The sequence below is a fragment of the Atractosteus spatula genome, chromosome 9 (assembly GCF_055471065.1).
Source record: "Atractosteus spatula isolate fAtrSpa1 chromosome 9, fAtrSpa1.hap1, whole genome shotgun sequence".
Taxonomy (NCBI): Eukaryota; Metazoa; Chordata; class Actinopteri; order Semionotiformes; family Lepisosteidae; genus Atractosteus; species Atractosteus spatula.
This window is the reverse complement of record NC_142714.1, coordinates 50,653,763-50,676,545: the sequence shown is the minus strand read 5'-3', so window position 1 is coordinate 50,676,545 and position 22,783 is coordinate 50,653,763. Positions and strand designations below refer to the sequence as shown.

General features: G+C 46.2%; 1 protein-coding gene across 4 annotated transcripts in view; it reads left to right on the top strand.

Annotated features, from left to right (window-relative positions):
• The window catches only part of arhgef6 (Rac/Cdc42 guanine nucleotide exchange factor 6), a 39,113-nt gene extending 17,206 nt beyond the window's left edge, over positions 1-21,907 (top strand). For 2 of the 4 annotated variants that reach the window (XM_088925855.1, XM_088925854.1), the window contains 15 exons: positions 230-325; positions 890-1,012; positions 3,532-3,670; positions 3,971-4,030; positions 5,499-5,645; positions 8,532-8,618; positions 8,862-8,946; positions 9,137-9,252; positions 9,855-10,043; positions 11,076-11,096; positions 13,793-13,886; positions 14,742-14,831; positions 15,494-15,593; positions 17,137-17,191; positions 17,676-21,907. In XM_088925855.1, the coding sequence (XP_088781981.1) occupies positions 230-325; positions 890-1,012; positions 3,532-3,670; positions 3,971-4,030; positions 5,499-5,645; positions 8,532-8,618; positions 8,862-8,946; positions 9,137-9,252; positions 9,855-10,043; positions 11,076-11,096; positions 13,793-13,886; positions 14,742-14,831; positions 15,494-15,593; positions 17,137-17,191; positions 17,676-17,798 (1,525 nt within the window). In that variant the 3' untranslated portion in view covers positions 17,799-21,907. The remainder of the gene's footprint in view (positions 1-229; positions 326-889; positions 1,013-3,531; positions 3,671-3,970; positions 4,031-5,498; positions 5,646-8,531; positions 8,619-8,861; positions 8,947-9,136; positions 9,253-9,854; positions 10,044-11,075; positions 11,097-13,792; positions 13,887-14,741; positions 14,832-15,493; positions 15,594-17,136; positions 17,192-17,675) is intronic. The other 2 variants (XM_088925852.1, XM_088925853.1) reach the window with 2 other exon arrangements.
• The last annotated feature ends 876 nt before the right edge of the window (positions 21,908-22,783 follow it).

Sequence of the window (22,783 nt, the reverse complement as noted above, 5' to 3'; positions counted from 1 at the left end):
GCTGCCTTTCGTCTCCCAAAATAGTTGTGCGTGACAGTGCAGGGTCAAAAGACAATGAAACAGTCGGTATATAAACCGATGATTTGGAGAATGATAGGGGTGATGGTGGTGTGAAAGTCAAGAGCCTGGAGGGGGCTGGAGGTACTGCCGTTTGAGAGGAACTTCCTGAAGACTCCTGCACTTTCTACGCGCTGTAGGCTGATGACAAGCATTGTGCTTCTCTTTGAAGGCTGGCCCCTGCGGATAGCTCTTGCCTGCTGGGAAACCTGGAGGAGATCCTTGCCTTTCAGCACGGTCTTTGTGTTGCTTTGGAGGAATGCACAAAGTAAGTGTTTCAGAAGAGATGGTAGTGTGCCTATTTTTATCTTAACTGGAAAGCTAGCAACCCCTAAATGGGAGAAGGGAGGTGTATCAAAATCCCTTCATTTAATAAGATTCAACTCAATGGGCCAAGTGCCTCCTGCTCGTTTCTTCTTATATTCTACAGATTTCATTATTGTTGTTAAAGAAGCTGTAAAATGTGTTCATTAATGAGTTCATTAATAGTCTGAAAAGTCAAGCAGCGCCACCTTGTGGTTAAAAGATGCAACCACCCCAAATTAACTTATTTTGCAATATATTCTCATGCCAGTAATATCATGTTTTTTGAGGGGGTGGGGCATACAACAAGATAACGGAAAAACAATATCTTCAGCATACAGATACCAAAAATAAGAATCTAGTTAACGTGATAAACCATGCCCTGTTGCTGCACCTCTTCTCCCTAGATACGAACTTTAATTTTTAAATGAATGGCTGTGAAGCAGGTTCATTGTTTACTCCGCAACATTCTTCGCCGTTGCCCTGGTCTTCACTCGTGTTCTCCTGCTGTTCTCTCTATCTGTGGTAGGTTGCCGGAGGGTCAGCAGAGGCTGGGGGCCTGCTACCTGAACCTCATGTGTCAGATCAAGACGCTGTATCTAACCTACTGCTCCAACCACCCGTCTGCTGTCTGCGTGCTCACCGACCATGGGTGAGCCTGCTTCAACCCCACAAACTCTCACAAGACAGCACCACTAAAACAGGACTTTCCGGGAAGTGGGCTTTCTACATGAGTGCAATGCAGGACTTCATTACAGTAGGCTTCCTAATTATGTGATCGAACTATATTAGAATGAATTTAGAAATATTATTTCAGCCACTTTTATGGAATAGAAATGGCTCCTTACTGCAATTATCTGCACCTTTGGGAACAGCATGCAAGATTTTTTTAACATTACTCTATCGCCAGAATTAAGTGCTTTAATGAGGGTGGTCAGAACTGGTTTGCTAAGTAAACCAGCATAAAACCTTTCGCTTCTCCCTAAACCGGATGGATCCAATTATAAATACCACCTATATCAGCTATGACCCCATTCTTGCCAGTCTTTAATTTCAGCTGGGTATGACAGACATTTTTTCAGTTTCCAGATGTATGCTTTATTTATTGTGTTCCCAACAAGATTTCCTCTGTATCTGGCGAGATCTGAGAGTGACGCCACTGCCTGGAAGACACCTGAGGTTTTTGGAACTTGCTCATTGCCAGAAAAGCCCACTAGATGTCGCTCTTGAAGCTCTTATTGGTTAGTGCCACAGAGGGTGGAAAGGGTGCTGTGCTCAAGGTTCAGGCATGTGGCTCGTTTCTGAGAGCTCCCCTGCCTCACGCTGATGAGAAATGTGCTTGATTTCTCTCGACGCTCCCCCTTCAGCGTGGTCTGTATCTGTTCACCTGAAAGATCATCGATTACACTTTGTCAAGGGCTTCCTGTCTTCCTGTGTCTGCAGGGTTTTTTTTTCAAAGCTGTTATTAGCTCATCAAAAGCTACCTCTTCATGTTATCATTAATCAGTGTTGAGAGTGTGTAGCATTTCAAATGAAGAGAATACAGAGAAAATAGCACAGGAAGCTGTTCCTTAGTGAACAGGATGGTTTTGTTGTGGTTAAACTGATTATGCAGTAAGGTCATCTTTTCAAATGAAATTATGCTCAAGGAAGCATACAGGCTTCTATGTGTGTAATTGCACAACTTTGCCCTTTTCACAGGGGAGTTGAAAATACTTCTACACCAATACCTGTCTTTCGGACAAGAAAAAAATGTTAAAAGGCAGGTCAAATTTAAAACCGCAAAAAAACATTGTCCTTTTGACAGTCACTTCTGTGTGTCTTAACTTTATCTAGTGAACACGGAGCCAAAGGAGATTCACAAACACATTGGAAGTGTTTTCTAACTTCAGCACTTTGGCTGCAGATATTGAGATTCCCATGCTGTTATTGTGCAGAAGACAGAGGAACAGTGCGGAGATCTGGAATCTCGCATCTTAAAGGCCACATGCTGAGTAGAGACAAAAGCAGTGACAGATTTAAGTAGCCCAGTCTTATCTTCACTTTTGCTTAATCAGTGAAACTGAAACACCCTTTTAGTTGACATTACAAGTGGTTATGCAAGTGCCTGCAACTGAGCACAAATGTCCTGTTGTGCAGATGAAAATCCAGGCACGCACAGTCGATCGAGTCTTGTAGCGCGAGAGAGGGCAGCTCGGCTGGCCGGGTAACGTGGTTCATGGTGGCGGCGTTCCCCGTTCGCAGGGGGGTGAGATGAGGCTGTTTCCGGAAGGAGTCAGCAGCAAGCGGTTTTCTCCGGATATATCACATGCTCCTCTGGGGTTTCGGCGAGATGCAGAAAACCGCTGCTTGTTAGCTTCGTTGCAAGTTGCGCTGGCTTGCCCTGTCCCCGTCATGGGGAATGCAACGAGGCCGTTTTGGAACAACACGCTGAGCCACCCCTGTTCTTCAGAATTCGAAATGCCCCATTTGATCAGTTTCAGTGAGGTAAAGGGAAATTGATACCTTTTAGCTTCACTTCGGCGGAAAATTACCGATACTCAACTTGGGAAGCCGAGACCCAGAAACAAATCATTAAGGTCATGAAAACAAGTGCATCACATGAGAAGCAATGAGTCAGCGACTTGAGTCAGTACTGGGAAGAGGTTCCTGGAAGCAGAGTACAATTTGTTGAAGGCAAACAACATGGGCAGGTGTCCCTTCCAGGTTGGGGGAAAAGTAGCTCTCCACTTTTGGCAGGAAAGGTGCAGTAGTTGGGGATTATATTACTGGGCAGAGGAATGCGTTTTTGGCTGTAGTGAATGAAGGGGAATTTCAAGGTACCGCAGAGGATTGCTTTCCTGTCAGTTGGGAAGCATTCATAAATTGTATGGCGGCACAGTGGAGCAGTGATTGGCATTGCTGCCGTGCAGCGCTCAAGCCCCGGGTTCAATTCCTGGGGTGCTGTCTGTGTGGGAAACTGGCCCTGGTGTGAGAGTGTGCGTCTGTGTGTGCTCTGCGGTGGACTGGGTGTACCTGCCTTGTGCCCGTGTCTTGCCAGGGTAGGCTCCGCCCCCCCCTGCAGCCCTGACTTGGAAGAAGCGGCTGGGAATGGATGGGTGATTGATTTGCACTTTAGTGGATGTGATCCAGTTGGCTCTCCTCCTGACCGTCCCGTGTCCTTGCTCTCAGGGAGGAGCTGGACAAGTTCATGGAAGGCCAGGGAGCCAGCAGCCCAGGGATCCTCACCCTGACGACCAGCCTGAGCAAGCCCTTCATGCGGCTGGAGAAGTACCCCACCCTGCTGCAGGAGCTGGAGAGACACGTGGAGGTGAGCCCCTCGGGCTGGCGGCAGGCTGAGCCGGGGACGAGGGCAGAGCCCCAGAGCTGTCTCTGACCCGCAACCAGAACAGAACCGCAGTGGGCTTGACATTCCCACGTATTACTCAATACTCAACAGCAAGTATTCTGATACTTCTTATCCCAAGTTTAGCATAGGGTTTAAGGCTTCAGTGTGCCCAGTCCCTTCCTTTAACTGTGCCCGTCTGCTTCCGATTGGGTCCAGTTCAGCGAGGCAGATGTATCATTTCATGTTAATGTAACCCTGTGGTTTGTTTCTCATCTCTTGTAGGAGTCCCATCCTGACTACAGTGACATCCTGAAAGCGATGCTGGCCTTTAAAAGCCTTGTGGTAAGGCCAGCTCTTCACTGCTGCAAATGCCAGTGTGGTGAAGTGTTTCGTGTTTTGCCATCCGTTGTGGTTGACATGTCTCCACACCTTCATTTCTGTAACGCCCAGGGTTTGTTTTATTCAAATTCACATCTAGCATCCTATGCCTAAAATAGCTTCTCGTTAGGTTTTAAAAATAACTCTTTTTTTTAAATAAATGTTTTTTGAGTCATTTGAGTGGAAAGTGGAGATGAATTTAGACATGTTTTGTAAACATTATTTTACAGGGGAGTTCATTCTGCCCAGTAGAGTACAGTTTGAATGCTAGCAGAGGAATGTTGACTGAAATAATTTCCCACATGGAAAAGGTACATAAGAAGTGAGTGGATGTGACCCTAACCTTCTTCTTATTAAAAAAAAAAACTACTACATTTATAGTGAGTTTCCAAAAAGAGTGCACACATAACATTTTCATAAGATCACAAAGGGAAGACTGAGTCAGAGCTCTTAAGGAGGTTGCTTTCATTGGTGTCGCAAGAGTGGGTGTCTCTTCCCAAAGGTTAGCTTGCACATGCTGTTTGTACTGGATTTGCATACATTTAGTCTGCAGCCTTAAGTGGAAGGATGCAGTTGCTCTGTCAGTCCTCGCCACTGTTCGAAGGTTTGTAGAAACAGTGGCACAGGGAATCCCCCCTTCCCCTTTTATCTCTGAACCTCTTGGTTCTCTGTGGGAGCCTCAGTGGCTGATGACTAATCACCTCGAGGTTGACTGTGTGCAGAGGTAATTGTGGACTGTGTACACGAACACAGCATTTGAATTGTAGCCGCGTCGTGCGATTAAGAGGTTCTCCTTGGAAGTCGTTGGTCTTGCCGGTTCGTCCTGGGTGATCAGCAGAGCTGATGCCCACTGGCTGCTCTCTCTGCCTTGGTAGCCCAGTGTGGCATGGGCCCGCCCTTCGCCTTCCAGCTCTAAGCCTCTGGGGCAGCCTGGCAGACCACTCATGCAGCAGTCCAGAATTTCACTCGGCCTGCTGTCGGCCGTTCGGAGACTGAATGCATTTTAAGTGCCGTCCTCACAGCGGCTTAATGACGTTCCTGGCCTTGTAACAGCATACAAGTCACCTGCCTGCTTGAGATAGCGACTCCAGGGTGCAGTATCACGGAGTTTGTTCACAGAGTATTAATATTTTTCTGCACTGCTGTATACTGCTTTTTTGCATATAAGTTTCACGTGCATGATAGTATTTAATTGTCATGCACGATTCTTTGGTTTTCAAGTCATTCATTTTTCTTCATCCCATTTGGCGGTTAATAAAATTGAGTTTGTACAACATATAGAATCTGAAATTAGCATTCTGTATGAGCAGGCGGTGCCCTGGTGACCAGTGTATTTTTTCAGGGGGACGATTTCTTCTCTGAATCCGATCCCCCTCCCTGACTTCGCTTTGCTTGCGGGGGTCTGACCAGCCGGCCTGCTCTCTCCGCGCAGACGCAGTGCCAGGACCTGCGCAGGCGGAAGAACCTGGAGCTGCAGATCTTGTCGGAGCCGGTGCGCGGCTGGGAGGGAGACAGCATGAAGGCGCTGGGTCCGGTGACCTACACCTCCCAGGTCATGGTGCAGAGCGGATCCAGCGAGGTAAAGCACCGTCCCCAGATAAAACCTTCACAGGGGCTCCCGGGTGGGGTGGTCCCTTCCTAGCACGGCGCCGGGCCCTGAAGTCCAGACGGGGCCGGTTCTGGCCTGAGCTGTGTCCTTACGTCACAGCGGTCAGCTTTGGTCAGCCAGAGTTAGGTGCCCAAAGATTTTTTCCATGTGAATGATAATATTATTATTAACTTATTTATAAAGCGCCTTTCCAAACCCAAAGACAGTGTACATCTTTAATAAAGAAAAAGTCAAGAAAAGTCCAATAAGAGTAAAAGGGGGGAAAAAAACACAAAAGCATACAGGTTTTTACAAATTGACTATAGGCAACCAGATGTAGATCTTGGTAAAAAGGTCAGTTTTAAGTTTAGGTTTGAAGAGAGCTGCAGAAGCTGTCTTTGGTAAAGTCTGAGGAAGGTCACTCCACAACACTGGAGCGGCGACAGAGAGGGCACCAGATGTCCCTGATTTAGTCCTGGGGACAGTGAGGAGAGACCCGGCTTCAGCTGAATGGAGCCTACAGGGGCACTGTAGACATGGAGGAGCTCAGAGATGCGTGATGGAGCCAGGTTGTTAAGAGTCTTGAAAGTCAGCATCAAGATCTTGTCTTGAATACGTGGCTTTTTAGGCAACCAGTGTGGAGACCGAAGTGCAGCGGTGATGTGCTGCTAGGGTCTGGTGTGAGTAAGTAGTCTAGCTGCAGAGTTCTGAACATATTGCACCTTGTTGAGAAGAGAGTTGGGGAGCCCATAGAGTAAAGAGCTGGAGACATCAAGCCTCAATGGTGTAAATAAATACACGGATCAGGCACTCGGCATCGGACATCGATAGAAATTGCCTAATGTGGGCAATACTTCTAAGGTGAAAGAAAGATGTCTTGATCGAATTTTTCACGTGTGGCTCAAAAGACAGGAGAGGATCAAGTGTGACTCCCACACTGCTGGCTATGGCTGTCGTGCGAATGGGGAAGCCATCAGCCATTCCTGTGAAAGCTTTGAGTTTACCCGGCTGAGTCTTGCTGCCAACCAGTAGAATTTCTGTTTTGTCACTATTCAGCTTCAGGGAATTTCATGTCAACTAGAGTGTTTGTTTGGGATTATTTATTTGCATCTTGGGTTGTTGTTTACATACAACAATATGATAGTTTTAACTTTGTGTGTTTGCTGACAGGTTCAGAAAGCTGAATTATATACTGCAGTCGGTCAGAATGCCCCCTCACGCCTTGCTACAGCATTTACAGCAGGGGGAGTTAAACACACCCCATCAGGCCTGTTTGTTCAGCCCATGTGGCAGTTCTGTTCAGAGCCAGTCAGCAGCCAGGACTCAGTTTGCATCCTGTCTTGTCACAGCTGGAAGCACTGGCAGCCCGTTCTGCCCGAATTAATGTTCAAAAGCAGGAGATCGTTCAAGAATAACAATCACCATGTAAACAAGATCAACAGGGAAGCACCTTTACAGAGAAGAGCCTTTGATGCTGTGAAAATGCATAATTTAACGGTATGCAAAGCGAGGGGTGGGTGTACAAGCCTGCATGTTTATTTTCGCCCTGTGCAGAACAAAATGTCCTGACAGTGTTATTTTCAGCAGAGCAGAGATTTATGTAGTTTTGAACATGCATACAATAATCACAACTGTCATATTTAAAATAATGAGTTAGTTTTGCTAATTAATGCAAAAGACAGTGAAGATAGTGACTGCTAATTGCATTATAAAGGGCAGTATATCCTATCACCTAAAACTTCTACAAACAATATTATGTAATAGTTGCGTCTAGTGTTTAAGTAATTATACTGTGTGTGGCCCACTTATAATCTTTTTTAATCATAATACTTAAATTAAATCTGGCCTACCATAACTAATAAGTCTGAAACCCCTGCTTTACAGATTTCATTTCTGTGGGCAGCAAAGTTTTAGTTACTTGAACCAAAATAAATGTTTTGGTAATAATGTGGTTATTTAATTAGCGGTACCACAATGTAAGACAGCCTTTCACACCCTCTCGTTAAATGAGGGGAAACTGTGAAAATAGATTGGAAAAACTCCATCCCACAAGTTTCATTTCACTTTCTAAAGCACACGTTGCCCTACCAAGGGGGTGTCAGAGGAAGAATAAGCCCCGTCAGGTGGGCATGGGGGAATGTGGCTCTTGCCCACCCTTGCACCAATTGGGGAGATAAGAACGCCTAGGAAAATTTGGCATAGCTCTGCTTGCGTTTTTGTTGAAAATGCAGCGGCAGACGATGGCGCCTGTCACTGGAAATAGTGTTGCTCTTTCAGTTTAATATGTGCTGCTTATTTTAATGGACTTGCTCACACAAGTGTGGGCGCCCACTTCCTGAACTCCACAGGTTCACCCGTAAACAAGAAGAGCTTAAGGAATAATTAGTGGCTTTTTCGCGGGGCCTCGTAGAAGGAGTGCCGGTGTCGCTGTGCAGTAGCTGATGTCGCAGTGTCCCACCCCAAGGACAGGCAGCATCTTTTACCAACATGATATTACAAGAAAGGAGGATGTTTAATAATAAATGCAAGATCCAAGAAGAAAGCCCCCACAAAGAGAAGAGCCCTTGATGCAGTGCATAAATCAAGTGCTCCTATTGCAAGGGGTGCTGTATATAGCTGCTCGTTTGTAACTAATGTAAAGTGCTTTTTGCTCCCATTCACACTGAAGAAATTGGTGAACGTCTTGCTATTTGTTTCCGCCGCGGTGTCAGATGAAGGGATGGGCAGGCGAGACCCATTTGAGAGTGCTAGCCGGACGTGGCTGGAGGTGGACGGTGGTGAAAGCCGCGTGTTCTGGCGGGAGGTGGGGGGCTTGGGCAGCCGGGCTCTGGGGGCCTGTAAAAGGTGACTCTGACCGCCTGCGGTTCTCTCGCGCAGGACAAAGAGGAGAGGTACTTCATGCTGTTTCCCGGGGTGATCGTGATGCTGTTGGCCAGCCCTCGCATGAGCGGATTCATCTACCAGGTGAGGGGCGGGTCCTCCGGGCCCCAGCGTTTGGCCCCTGAACGGGCCAGGCCGGTGCAAAGGCGGGGCTGTGCACAGACAGAGGGCTCTTCCTGTGCCCCGGGGTGCAGAGGTACCTGTGCGAGCTGTCGAAGACGCCGTTTGAAGCGTGTGTCAGTCTCCCAGGCTTTGCTGTGTTTTATTCCATGAACTGCACTCCTGGATCTGTGCTGTAAGGTGTCTTTTCTCCCAATTCCCTTCCAGGGAAGGTTGCCGTTGACCGGATTGACAGTGGCCAAGCTGGCAGAGGAAAACGGCGATGCAGGGCACCATGCTTTTGAAATCACAGGTGATTTTTTTTTTTCCCCCAGTTGGAATACCCTCTTGATGGTTTTGTTTCCGATTGATAAACTGTACTGTGAGGGAAGAGGCAGGACTGTCTGACGGAGTCGCCCGTTTCGCCGGGGGCTCGGGCCGGCCAGTGCAGTCACGCATGCCCTGGGTGTTGTGTTGACGTCTCTCTGTCCTTGTGCTTTCAGGGAGCATGATCGAGCGCATTACAGTATATTGCGCCAACCAGTCAGAGCTGCAGGAGTGGCTGGAGCATTTGCACAGCTTCACAAAGGGAGGGAGCCCCGTGGGGACTATTGCAAAGGTAGCAGCACACAGCCTGTTATTGACAGTCCACAAGAATGCCAACATGAGTGTCTTTTCTTTATTCCTGCTGTTCTCTGTTATTGTTACTATTATATGTATGAAGGGATGTGTATTGTATTATGTAATATTAAGTTGGTTCAAAGGGACCCCAGGTCAGACCATAATGGGACAATTTGGACGAAGAAAACTTGCTTGTGTTTGCGAACTAGAGCACCTGACGAGCATGTAAACACAGGGAAACCACAGGATCGGAGTGTTAGTGCTATTCTCCAGGCCACCTGATACTTTTAAGTTAAATCTATAAGATAACTTAATCCTAAAAAAATCAAATTCACATGAAGTAGTGGCCTTCTCTAGCATCTGTATGCATATGACATGTACTAGTTCTGGAGCTTCCCTTGTCCTGTTTGCACCAGCCTGGAGCTGAAAACCAGACCGCTGGCTGTGTAGTTTGTGTGTATTGAATTGGAAAGGTATGGGCTATTAAAGAGTGCTGGTCTTGCAGAGGCCTTGTCCAGTAGGTCTCACTGAATTGCTGGTGTAGTGATGTATGTTTGCTTTCAGATGACTTTTTCAATTTTGAACATTTTCTTGTTTTAGAAGAACCCAGAGGGCAAATCCGGCCCTGCTCTTGGTACACCTTCCCACCAGACCTTGTCCCAGGGGTTCAGTGCTTCTGCCCCAAGCCGAGGACCCCTGGAACCCCCCAAAATCCCCAAGCCCTGGTCTCTGAGCTGCCTGCGGCCTGCGCCCCCTCTCAAGCCCTCTGCTGCCCTGGGCTATAAGGAGGTAGGTGTTCGGTCTTTTCCAGGGCCTTGGCTGTTTTCTTTTGTAATGTGTGTGGGGAAAAAACAACTGCCTTTTTAAAGTGCTTAGCGTGGGTAGAATCGCACAGACCTTAGCTGTTGAACTTCAGTGGTCCCAGCCCAAATCAGACAGCCACAATCTGAAAGCCCACGCTGCGCTTTGTGGGAGTGCAGTAAGTCGCCTGTTCTCATTCCTTTTGTGGTCACGGTTGTGTTGAAACCTGCATCGAGCTTCCACGGGCGGGTCCCTGCTCCTCCTGCGCCTGCCGAACGTCAGCCCCCCACCCCCGTCAGGCGGCCCGAGCTGGTGCGGTGCTCTCCCCTGGGGCTTGGCCCTCTTAAAGAGCGAGCAGCCTGGCCCTTCCGCTCCGTAGCCACGCTTTTCTTCCTTCTTTTTTTTTTAAAAAGAAAGTATTTTCCGCTGGTGCACGTTCGCGCGTGTGCGGCGCGTCCGTGTTCAGCGGCGCGAGTGCTGAGAGCCCCGTGTGACGCAGCTCGCTCCAGCTGCCGGCGTGGGCAGGACCGGCAGGGCGCTCAAGAAAAAAACAAGGGAACTTATTACTTCACACCTCCAGCGGCTGCACACCTTTTACAGTTGCAGATGTTATCACTCCTGTAATGAATGTGAAGCAGGCCGTAGTGCTGTATTCCCTTCTTTTCCGCCTGAGCTGAAGGAGAGGAGTCTGGGCCAGAGTGGCGATGAAGCTGCGCAGCAGTCGGCTTCCTTTTTGCTCATCAGATTCCCATCTGTCTCCGTCTCTCCCTCCCCGTCTGGGCGGGATGAACGGGGCCGCGGGCCTGCATTAGGGATCTGTGGGGCGTTCACGGCTCCCTTTCGTCCTGGAAAAGGACACGACTGGGTCGGCAGCGATCGGTGACTGCGGACGGTGCTGGTGGCGCTGGGCGCCAGCGGGGTGGTGGGGGATCGGGGTGTCACGATGATGATGCTGTTTTAATTCACCAGCCTTTTTTTCTCTCACACCTCTTCTCTTTCTCTCCATATTGGTTACTATAGAGGATGTCTTTTAACCCCAAGGTAAGGCTGGATCTGTATGTGTGCGCTTATCGTGCCGAAGGGTGTGTGACTGCTGCTCTGCCTGCTGTTTTTCTCTTCTTTAAGCCACTTCCTTTCCTGTTTCTTCCTCCTTGTCACTGTTGTCTCCTTTCTTTCACACGAGAACAGGCCCATCTCAGCACGTTCTGAGCATCACCCTGAACTGCCCCTTAATTGTACTGAACAGTAATATTGGATTAAAAAATACATGTAATAAAAATCTAGTTTAGACTAAAAGTCCAGTAAAAGTATATGTGAGTGCATTAGAAGCTTAAAGATTTTATCTTGTTTGTCTGTTTTCTGGCTTTTGTGTTAAGTATTTCTGCTTACTGTCAGCGCACAGAGTGGGGGCCAGGTTTCTAACATTCTGCAAGAGTCTAAAGTAATGATTTTGCATCAGTTGTGCCCTTTGAATTGCTCAACATAAGATAGGTCACTGTGAAACATTTGGACTTTTTCTTTTTTGCAAACTATTTTTGTGCTCATAAGGATCCTGGAGAGATGGTGTCTTTGTTCCCCCATGGGTCTGAGATGATATTATCGAGTCAATGCCAGTAGAGGCACTCGTTCACAGCACACACTGAGCCCTGCTGTCATGATATGGCCGGTGTTGGTATCAACAGCAGTGTCAATAGAGCGTGACTGGTGCACCTTCCAGTCACCTGTGCTCTTCTTCTTAACCCTCCCGAATCTGCTGTATGAAATTTGTCAGATGGTGCCGTGTTACTCATACCGAAGGATAGCGCCATCCTAGAAAGGTGATTGTAGTGGTTCTCGGACCCTGGCTGCTTCCAGACTTTGAGGGAATAGCGGGTGATGGTTGTCATTTGCAACTGGCGGTTCCAAAAGAAAGGAGAAGCCGAAGGGGAGGTTTGCTGGCAGGAGTCTGCGTATGTGGGCATGACGTGGCCCAGCGAGTCCCTCCAGGGTAACCCCTGTGCCCTTCCATTGCACACAGTGACACAAGGCCCTTTCTCAAAGGGAGAAGACCCGCCGTTATGTGGACTTCTTCAGTCATTGGTTAAATCATCATTTTTGACTTTTCAAATTTTGGTTGAAAGAGTTAACCCATAAAATGTAAGGTGTAGGTCTGTAGATTTACTGTGCCCTCGTAAGGCTCTGAAGGTTTTGCCAGAATGCTTTTTTTCTTTACGTTGTTCAGAGTGCAGCTGTCGCTTCCCGAAGTCACTTGCAGGGGCCCGTGCTTTGTTTTTATCAAGCTGTCTATCTGAGCAGCGCGTAACTGCTGCTTCCAGTAGATGTTCGCATACCTGCCTGTTACCCCAGTCCTCAGCAAGCTGGATGTGTGACGTCTCCCTGTTCCTCCTTGTACTTTGGTTTGTGTCTGTGTACGATAACGGTGTAAGCATCCTGCAAGGCTAATGTCCACAGCTTGCTCTTGTGGTGCCGTGTGAGCTGGTTCTTAAGTACCGGGATGTTGAAATGTGTTGAATGGGAATTAAGTTCTACATGAAGAATTTAATTTAACGGTCTGAATCTAAGAATAATTTCAGGTAACAGTGAGCAGCTGGCGGGTTTCTTCTTAGCACAATCAAGAAAAACGGAATTTGGAGATGATGGTTTTTACCATTTTAGATCTCCTGCTAAATTGACAGTGCTATACTGTATATTAATTGTGCTGCCCCTCCCGACCTGAAAAGTCTTGTGTGTCGTGAATAAAGCAATTAACCAGCAACCAGCTGCTCTCCAGGCCCAGTGAAAATTTTCCCTTGAACAGCACATTTCTCCTCCCTTCCTTATGCGCCGTTTTCCTCTGTTATTGTACGGATTGCATCGTGCCCTGAAGATCAGTCTCTGCAAGCTACAATTTTAATTTTTGTGGTCCCCAAAACACCCGATGGGTTGTGTTCAGAGGGGTTCTGAAGTGTTTTGAGTGTTGCCTGGCAGGACAGGGCATCAAGATGTCTTAGAATTCTCTAAGCATGTCCTGCAGCTCAGAAGCCATCTGATCTTGACTTGTTAGTCAGGATCGGTAGTGGGGCAGTGACCTGCTAAGAGGTGATTTTTGACTGGTGAGTGTGAAAGAAATGTGGGCAGTGTTTGCTAACGTGGAGCTCCAATGGTTATGGCCACTGCTCTTCTATAAGTTGTGTAAAACGGGAATCCACTTCATTCAGTTCTGTGCTTCTCAGCACTTCCTGGTTATGTGAACAGATACAAGTTCGTGCAGAGATCATCGTAGAACAAAGAGAATATGTGCATGCTCTCTTTGCCTTGTAATTGAACTGGTGAAATTGTAGTTACTTGAATTTCCTAAACCCAAACGGCAATCTGCAGCTGATCACTGATTGGGCATTATGTGTTTATGAAATATTTGATGCTGCAGGGCTCTGCATGATGGATGCTTTAATAGAGTAATTCCTATTGAAGAATTCCATGTTTGCCAAAAAAAACAAACTCAGAGAGCAGTGTCAAACAGGTCCACGGGAGCAAATGCTGAGTACAACGGAACCCATCATATAAAGGTTTGTCGGGACTTGTGTGGGAGAACTTCAGAGCCTGCCTGCCTCCTCTGTTGAGTGTCGCTCATTAACTGTGCCGTCCAACTGAGCCGTGCCAGGGGCTGTGTCCGTGTCCGTGTCTCATTGTTCGATAACACAGTCGCTCTGCATCGCCCTTCATTCTCACCTGCCTCACAAACCATTGTTCCCGCTCAGGACTCCAGCAAAAGCCCCAGAAACGTCAAGAAGTTTCTCCCGAAGCGGAAAACGGAAAGGAAGGCATCCGATGAGGAGTTTCTGCTGCGGAAAAGTACGTTTCAAACTCGCCGTGCTTGCTCGTGAATAGCTGCAGGGTGGTTCGTTTTCTGTGTGGACCTTGCATGTAAATTGCCGGAGAATGAAGTCATTGTGTTGTGTTCTCTGCATTTGAGGTGTTTGGTTCTTACTGTTAGAAAAGTAGCAGATTGCCTTGCTGTTTGTGAATAATTGATTTCTCTTTGATATTTTATAGCAAATTCAGACTCTGCACGAGGACTTGTATCTTTTCATTTTCCTTCTTGCATTTCAGTACTGGAAAGGAATGCCTATACCAAAGCATTTTTTTCCTGTCCTGGTATATTGGCATGTTAGTTCAGTTTTACTTTTGAAGTCTGATTGGGAAAATTAGTTGTTTTTTTGATGCACAGCTCCCTAAGCTGTGCACACAATCACGTTAAGGATTTTGTGTATATTTTTTGTTAATCTGGTTACTCTTATTCGTTCCACTCTGTTTATTTCTGTGTGAAGAAGCCAGTTAAGGGCAGCACTCTGCGTGTATGCATTGTCCTTCCTGATCACTTTGAGTCCCAAAGCTTTGTCACATCGGAGAGGGTTAGTCATTGTGCAGCCTGGCCCACGAACCTTTTTACCCGTCAAGCTTGTGGTTTTCGTTTGTTAGAAGGACCGATGTGTGAAATTTGGCAGCTTCTGGTACTCCAGAAAGGAAAGTGAAATTTGATCATTTCTGGGAAGTGCCAGGCCAAACCAGAAAAGCACAACGTGAACGGAGACGGACAGAAAGCCAAGTCTGCGTTTTGGCGGCATGTCCCAGTGCAGGCCTCTAGTCTCCAGGACAGGATCAGAGGCGATCGCCCCATCCCTTCACTGCCTCGCCTTCCTTTGCCAGGTACGGCGGCCCTGGAGGAGGATGCTCAGATCCTGAAGGTCATCGAGGCGTACTGCACGGGGGCCAGCTTTCACCAAGGCAGCGGCTCATGTAAGACCCCCCCCCCCCCCAAGCGTGGATCGCGGGCCGCACATGTGGCTGTGCACGTAGTGCACTAGGAGTGTGTGTGGAAACTGTTCTGCATGCTGTATCAGGACACTGATTACCGGTGGTGCGGCTGCGTTTTCAATCCAGGGGCTCATACCTTTGCTCTCTGTTTAGAGTGTGACTCAAGCCGATACTGGCGACAATGCGGTTATTGTGGTATTCTGCATACAATTTAAAACTAGGGCATGTGCTACTCACTTCCTAGACCTTGTACCTACATTACAGGGTCCTTGTATCATTATTCTATTGCATTGTGCTTTACCACATGAAAGAAAAGGAGCTGTAGAGGGGGGGGGGGGAAATTTCTGCATTTAAAATCCTGAGAAGGAAATGCATATGTTGTAATTCTGGCCGGATGCTCTTTAGTACACAAACGCAGACTTTGATACTGCTTTTACAGATGAGAGTATCATTAGTGCACTAATGGTGTACCATCATTTAACCACCTGATCTTATTTATTCCTGGTGAAAGGCTTGACTCTGCAGCAAAGAAAGCCCTAGCACCTGAAGGGAGCATTTCTAAGTAAACTGAAATGAGAAAAAATTAAGTTTTCAGAATAGTGACGCATAAATAACGCCCACTCACGAGTCCTCTTTATTCACAGTTTCTCGGAAAGAATCTGTTCCGCAGGTCCTCCTGCCAGAGGAGGAGAAAATAATTGTTGAAGAGACCAAGAGCAATGGGCAGACTGTCATCGAGGAAAAGTAAGGAGGCTGGTCTTGTTTATTTGTGTTTTTCAAATTTGGCCTCGGAAATTATTCCTCTTCCACGCTTCTTTTCGCAGTAGTTACTCCCATGAAGATTGGCAGTCTTCCAAGAACCGCTCTTTGCTGCTTATTTTTACAGCTGCGGGGAATGGCTAGCTCACTATTAAAGCTGGTTTTCCCAGGAGTTTTAAATGACGGGGGCTGAGGGGAGTCGCCCTTAAAAGTAAAGAGCGCTCGTAAGAATCTGTACTGACTAATCGGTGGGAAGAAAGGAGACTCATTCACGTGCCAGAGTGAGCAGAGGAGTTCTTTACACCCAGCTCTTGTTGTGGCGTGTCACTTGCTGGTCCTCCCTGAATGGTAAAAAACGATTTTTGGCAAAAATGCTAAGGGTCCCTGGATTACATTTTTAGGAGACCAAATAAAACTCCCTCAGGTATGTCATTTGTTCTAAGCATCAAAAGAAGTTTATCCCAACAGCAAACACACTCGCAAAGTCGTTATAGGGTCAGCCTTTGTTTTTGTCGCAGGGACTGTATATGTTGTCCTGCTGGAATATTGTCACATCAGGATGAGCCCACAAGAAGAACAGCAGTGTCCCAGTTCTAGATCAGTGTAACACTGTGCAGGCTCTCCCATCAGTTTATACACCTCACAAAACTGAAGCCTTCACTGACCTAGTAATAAGATTTTTTTAGTTTTAAGCATGTTGGATGTTTCCTTTTAGCTCATGCACATGCGAAGTAAAATAAAACCCCAAGCTATTGAGTGGGAGAAACATCATTTGCAAATATTTAAGTCCCACAACTTGTTAGATCAGTCAAGGCTTCAGTTGGGCGTTTAAGACTTTCCTACCCAGACCATCACACTTGGACCTCCCCGTCAGTCGTGGTGAGGTGCTGTGCCACCCAGACAGGTGACAGACTGCGATTTGTCTGCAATATCTTGTCAGGTCAGAAATTCCTGGCTGTGAACAGCCCAGACGGTGAGCACTGACATGCTGGTCCCATGGAAGTGTTGTTCTCTGCACAACCAGGGCATATCACCTCCTTTGGGTTTTTCTTTCTCGATTTTCACCCAGGCTGACGTCCAAGGGATTAGATCACCTCCTCGGCTGTTTCCAGTCCCCCCTCCCACTCTGCATATGCAACAGTCACGGTCATTCCAGTGCATCACGGTCGTGGATGATCAATTACTTCAAATGAAACATTTAATCAATGTCTAAAAACCTGTGTGCTTTATTTTTTGTAAAAGCCGGCATTCATAAATAGGTTGATTAGTTTCATCTGAAGCTCAGAATCTTCAGCTCCTCTTGGTAAGGACAGCTGAAAGAGCTGAATAATGGATTGCAATGGATCATAATCTGTTACTGTTTTCACACTCCAGTTAGGGATGGAGGCACGTTAGTGTCTGTCAGAGGACAGGCACACCAGCTCTTTCTGCATGTATTCATTCCGCTGGGGGTCACCTCTGTCTTGGCTGCAAGCTTCGCCAGTGGATTTCTGGGAGGCAATCTGACCTTTTTTTTCCTCTTTTGTAGAAGTCTTGTCGATGCTGTGTATGCTCTCAAGGACGAGGTCCATGAATTGAAGAAGGTAAAGTCATTTTGTAACCACTGTTCTTGGTTAAAATCTAGGAATCTACTGGATAATTGTAAGAAGGGCTTCTGCCTGCTGTCTGATCCCTTTTCATGCAGAGCTGCTGAGGACTTAACAGATGCGCTCAAAGTCCTTTTTATTTATCTGTCTTCATTTACTGTGGATTCGATACCATTAAGGGTTGTGACTTTCAGTCCTCCCCAGTCTGCTCAAACGTAAACGTTAAAGAGAGAATTCTTTACAAAATGCAACCTTTTAGTCAGGCATCGTAGGCTGTATATTAAAAAAACAAAACCGGCAAAATCGCATTCTTAATGACGGCATGTTGGAAGACTGCAGTTCTTCATTAAAAGTAGATCACTGAGTCACAGAAAAAGGTCCTGGGCACTGTATGTGGAAACAGGATTATTGTACTATAGCCTGATGGGGGACGTTTAAAGAGAGTAAAGACACCTCTTCCTGTGGGCCGGTGTTTCGGCAGGAGAATAAGCGGATGAAGCAGAGTTTGGAAGAGGAACAGAAGTCCCGGAAAGAGCTGGAGAGGCTCGTGTGGAAACTGGTGAAGCAGAAGAACGACTGCACCTGGGAGGACACAAGCCATTGACTGACCCCCCCTCCCCCCCCCCCACTCTCTCCGTCTGCTTGGCTCCTGAAGGCTGCTGGCCGTTTCCATGGAAGTCTGTGACTCCCAGACGAGCATTTCTGCGAAGTCGGACTGGAGGGGAAGACGGCTTTCTGCTGGATGTGGTCTCTGCATTAAAGCACCTCGTGGTTTTTTTGTTTCTGTTTTTTTCCTTTCTTCATTTTTGTTTTGGGCTGTTAGGGGAGGGGAGGAGGGGTGGGGGGGACGCAGGTGGCCGTAATGATACGAATAAGGAAAGTTAAGTTTTTTTGTTAAAAAATGCTGAAAACACGATTGCCATGCCTTTTAGGGGGGAGGAAAAAAAGGAGGAGGTCTGGGAATCTTACTCGGACACGCCTACCAGGATACCTCACTGGGCTGTGCTGGAAATCTAGCCTTACGCTTCTTCGTTTGTCTTCCAGAAAGTGAATATTTTGGAAACCTTTCCTGCCTTGTTTACCTCTGTAATCGTTTGGCGGTGCCCCTGAGCAGCCCTGCACCCGAGAGAGAGGGTCAGGACACGTGGAGCCCCCTGTCAATTGAGGTGGTCCCTCAGAAACTGACCTCCAACCCAATGGACAGCTGACCTCACTAGAGGACACATGTATTAAAAGGCCACTTTAAAAAAAGCCATATAAATTTCCTCTCCGTGCATGCAATCTGTTTCAATAGGAGACTGTTAGTTTAAGCCATGCAGTTTACATCGTGCATTCTGCGTCTCATGAAAGTCACCCTTTTGTTTTAATTTATTGTGGATTTTGACAGTGACATCCTTCAGTGTGGACTGGAGAGGCATGTAGAGAAAACAGTGGAGAGTATATGTTGATGTTTATTGAGCAGGTCGTGGAGTTGGCATAATTGCTGCCTAAGGCAGACTGATGGGGTCAGTCAATCAATTTTAAAGATCCCCAATCAAAGTACTGTAAGTACAGCCTCTTGAAGCTCTTCCTGTCAAATAACAGTACAGTGTCCCACCTTCCCAACTGTGTTCTGTAAGATTGTTTTACTAATATATCTTCACTTATTCTTTTTTTTCCTAACAGTATAAAAAGTTGTCAGCTCTGCATGTATCTGTACAGTATTTTTAGAGTAATAGTTTTGTGATGAAAGTAAGACATCTGAAATATTTTTGCATTTCCTCTTAGCACCAAAAGTCATCAGGGATATTAGTCATTCACCTATAAATGTATAAAGTCATTAAAACATGACTAGCAGGTATGTTTATTTTCTATGCAATAATAACTAATATTCCTTTTCAGTTTTGTTCCAAGATAAGAGAATATATTGCTTATTTATTTTTATTAGAATTATCAAAGTATTTACAAATACAATATATTTGGTACTCTGGGAAGCCCACTGGTTTGGGGTTGTTTTTAATTTTGTGGGTTTTCTGCCTTCAACAAACTCTTTTAAAAGACCTTTTAATCACAGCACAGATTAATTGACATCATTGAGCAGGATGCTTTTTTCCCCCCCTTAATATATAAAACGGGCGTAGTTGCCAGATTGGAAAATCCACAAACTTCATTTGTTTCACGTTTGGCTCTGTGGACATCGGCAGTAATGATCGTGCCTTTCGTGCAAGTAAAGGAGGTGTATGGAGGAGGAATTTAGAAGGTCTCCATAGGACCTGCTTTCAGCTTATGGGCATTTTCGGGTTTTTCTCTAAATTGATTTTTTTCATCACAAATTCAGCTAACAGGAAATTAGAATTTTGTTGAGTTTGTTGCCACTTTTCTTACCCATCCGTTCAATAAGAATAAGATATTTTTTTTTCCCTGATGCCTTCTCTTATGTTTTAGCTGTGGGGCTAGAACGCTTAAAATACACAGCCTACCAGAATGTGACTGTGATTACACCTCAGAGCAGGCCATTTCAGATACAGCATCCTGGGGCACCAGTTCCAGGAGCCTTATCAGCCAGCACAGATCCGCAAGAGATGTGGGCAGCAGTTCGGTAGCTTATCGATTTGCACTTCCTGCTGGTGTTTTTTTTTTTTTTTCGCTGGTGCACGTCTGGCAACCATTGAAAGCCGCTGGCTTCAGCGTTGCGCCAGAAGCACATGCATCGGTCATCGAGCTTCCTGTGAGGTCACTTACAATACATCAGACCTCTTTTCCTATAGCGCAGCACGTGGAGGAACTGGCTTGGTCTGCTACTATTTTGGAGCCCTCAGGTGTGCTGGGCCCTTGTCACTCCTGTGGACAGGACAGAGCACGCTAATGCTTTGCTAGGGAAGCACATAAGATTAAAATACCCCAGGGCTGATATTTTGGTGGTGGACAGCTCCTGCGTTTTCAAAAGTGGGGATCTGCTGGGATGTCTGTGACGTGCAGAGGCAGGTGTGTCTGCCCAGGGCAATGCCACAGACTGATGGCAAATTTTAGTTCGGAATACGCTCAACAAACACTGTGATAACATGGCCAAAAAGAAGAATGAAAAACAAAAATTAGAGACTTAAGACTTGTTTGGGTTTGCTGTAAAGTTATAATTTTGACCTCCTGCTGGGCATCGATATTCAAACGTGGAAAGACACCATTGCTATGCAGTAGGTGATCATTCTTTTATAAGCTATGCTTTGAAGTCTTTTGTCTTCGCTGGTATACGCAGAAAGCTTCATCTTGTGAGTGTCAGGGAGGATGCTGGTCTGATTCCTAGTCAGAGTGAGAGGGCTTTGTGTGAAAACATGCATCCTGTAGTTTCGAACATTCTTTGCATCACCTGTCTGCTGAGAAGTTGCACCGCTAAGACTAAGCCAAGCCCAGAACAGAATGATTCTGTCACCCTTACATCACCCAGTAATTAGACTGGGAGTGTGTATACAGGGTAGGCTTGGCATAAGGGGGAAGCTTATAGATTGCTCCTCATTCAGGTGTGGGTTGTAAAAGTGTGGCATCTGGCATTCCAGGTTAGGAGGAAACTGTTTTGTGTACTATTGTACACAAATACATGTTTTATGCAGGTTCCAAAAAATGTTTTGTAAATGATAGCACACATGTCTCTAGTTAGGGTTACTGTGCCTCAGTGACGGGTGTCATTCCAGACTTTTAGTGGCAAGTCTCCATAATCCTGGGCCCTTGCAATTTGAAGTCCATGGAAAGATCTGGGGAGTGCTGTTCAGTGCACATGCACACAGAAATTGCTTTCAAAGTTTGCTTTTTCCGAGCACCGTCTTTGACGCGGATGCAATAATTTACTGTTACACTGTGAATCTTCTGTTGAGGTTGACCGCAACTTACTGTAAATTGTAAGACTCGTACCTCTGCTCTGCATAAGGAAGCTTCTCAGTCCATAAATTGTTTACTTCTTTACTGTATCATGCCATCTAGACCTAATCAGAATCATTTACAATGGCAATCTGGTTGGAAAGGCTTGCAAATTGCAATTATGCATGGTCCCACCTTTATAGCTACATTGCTGCTAGTCTTTCAAATAAATAGTCCCTCTCCCTTCGAGACAGGTTTCCTTCTGCTGTTGACCGGAGATCTCAAACCCTGGTACTGGTGAGCCCCATTCCTGCAGGTTTTATATTATATTGTATAGTTAAAGAGATGCTGTGTTCAATTACATAATTTAGGGAGACCGGAGTTCTCCTCATTGAAACTTGCTTGATCGATTGCTTATACAAGTGTTCTTAGTCTTTAAAAAGAAATGGGTGATCTCTAAGAATAACTGGGTTGGGGGCTCTCCAGGACAAGGGTTGTGGGTCCCCCATTCTAGAGTATTGTAATCCTTTAAGGTTGTGAATTAACTAGGTTTGAATTCCAAACTGCCCCGTTTGAATTTACTGCAGTGTCTCCACCACTGTCCAGATGACAGAATGGAAGCGTGGCACGCATTGAGTTTGTCTGGTCTTCGGTAGGGTCCGTTACCCTCCATAGCACAGCTCTGTGCTTCGCGTGTGATGGTGATGGAGGGAGGAGGGCGTCTGAGCTATAATGTGCTCATACAGGGATTGTGCTCCTCTGCAGTGCTACTATTGTGTATTGTATGCGAAGTTATTCTATGCAATTATTATAAATATTGTTTTTCTAACACCTGTTCCTACACTTGAGTAAGATATTCCTTTTAATAAAAAATGTTTAAAAAGGTCATGTCTGGATTTCAGTTTGTGTGTTTTGTGCCTTGCTTTGAATTGGCGCATTCTAACTGTATAATACTTGATCAATGTAATTGGCGTAATCTTTAGCGTCTGTTCTCGTACCAACGACACACATACACAGGACCTGCTGCCTCTTTGAGTGGTGCTCGGAAAATGGAGTGTGCGCACTTGTGTAACCAGTACAGGTTTTCTCATGGACCAAAGACCTGGAATAGGACTGGTGTAATGAGTGGATACATCTCACTAAGGCTTGACTCGCAGTAATTAAATCGGACATTTTGATGCATAGTATCATACATGTGCACTATGCATTCATGCACTTCATTGAAAGGTCAAAAAGGCACTGGGTCTGGAGCTCTTAGCATTTCGTCTCTTGTAGTGGAACATTAGTCGTTATTGACAGTATGTTTCTCCGCTGCCAGCACATCTTTAGTTGTCATTCACTATCCTCTGCAAAGTTGTGAAGGTTTTTCCATCGCTTCCTTCGCAGTCTCGCTGGCTAATAATGATTTCCGGTTTCCTGCGCACAGGTGCTTGCTAGGCCTGTGGCGAGACTAGCTCGCCGTTTCTTCCACAGCGACAGTAGAAGAGCCGGGAGGCCTGAGCCATTAGACCGCTCATAACGAAAAGACGAAAGCGGACTCCTGATTCCATGAGTCATTTACGACAATGAATGCAGCAGGAAAAAAACAAATCTGACTTTTCTGCATTCCAGCTCTGTTTTATTGTAACTTTTGGTAATGCTTTAATTTAATATCCGGAAGCTTTTCGCCGTGCAGAAAACCGTTTGATGTGCGCGTCAATCGCTCAGTTTACACCAAAACTGTTAGTTTAACGTTACTCCTAAGGTTGAGAAGAACGTCAG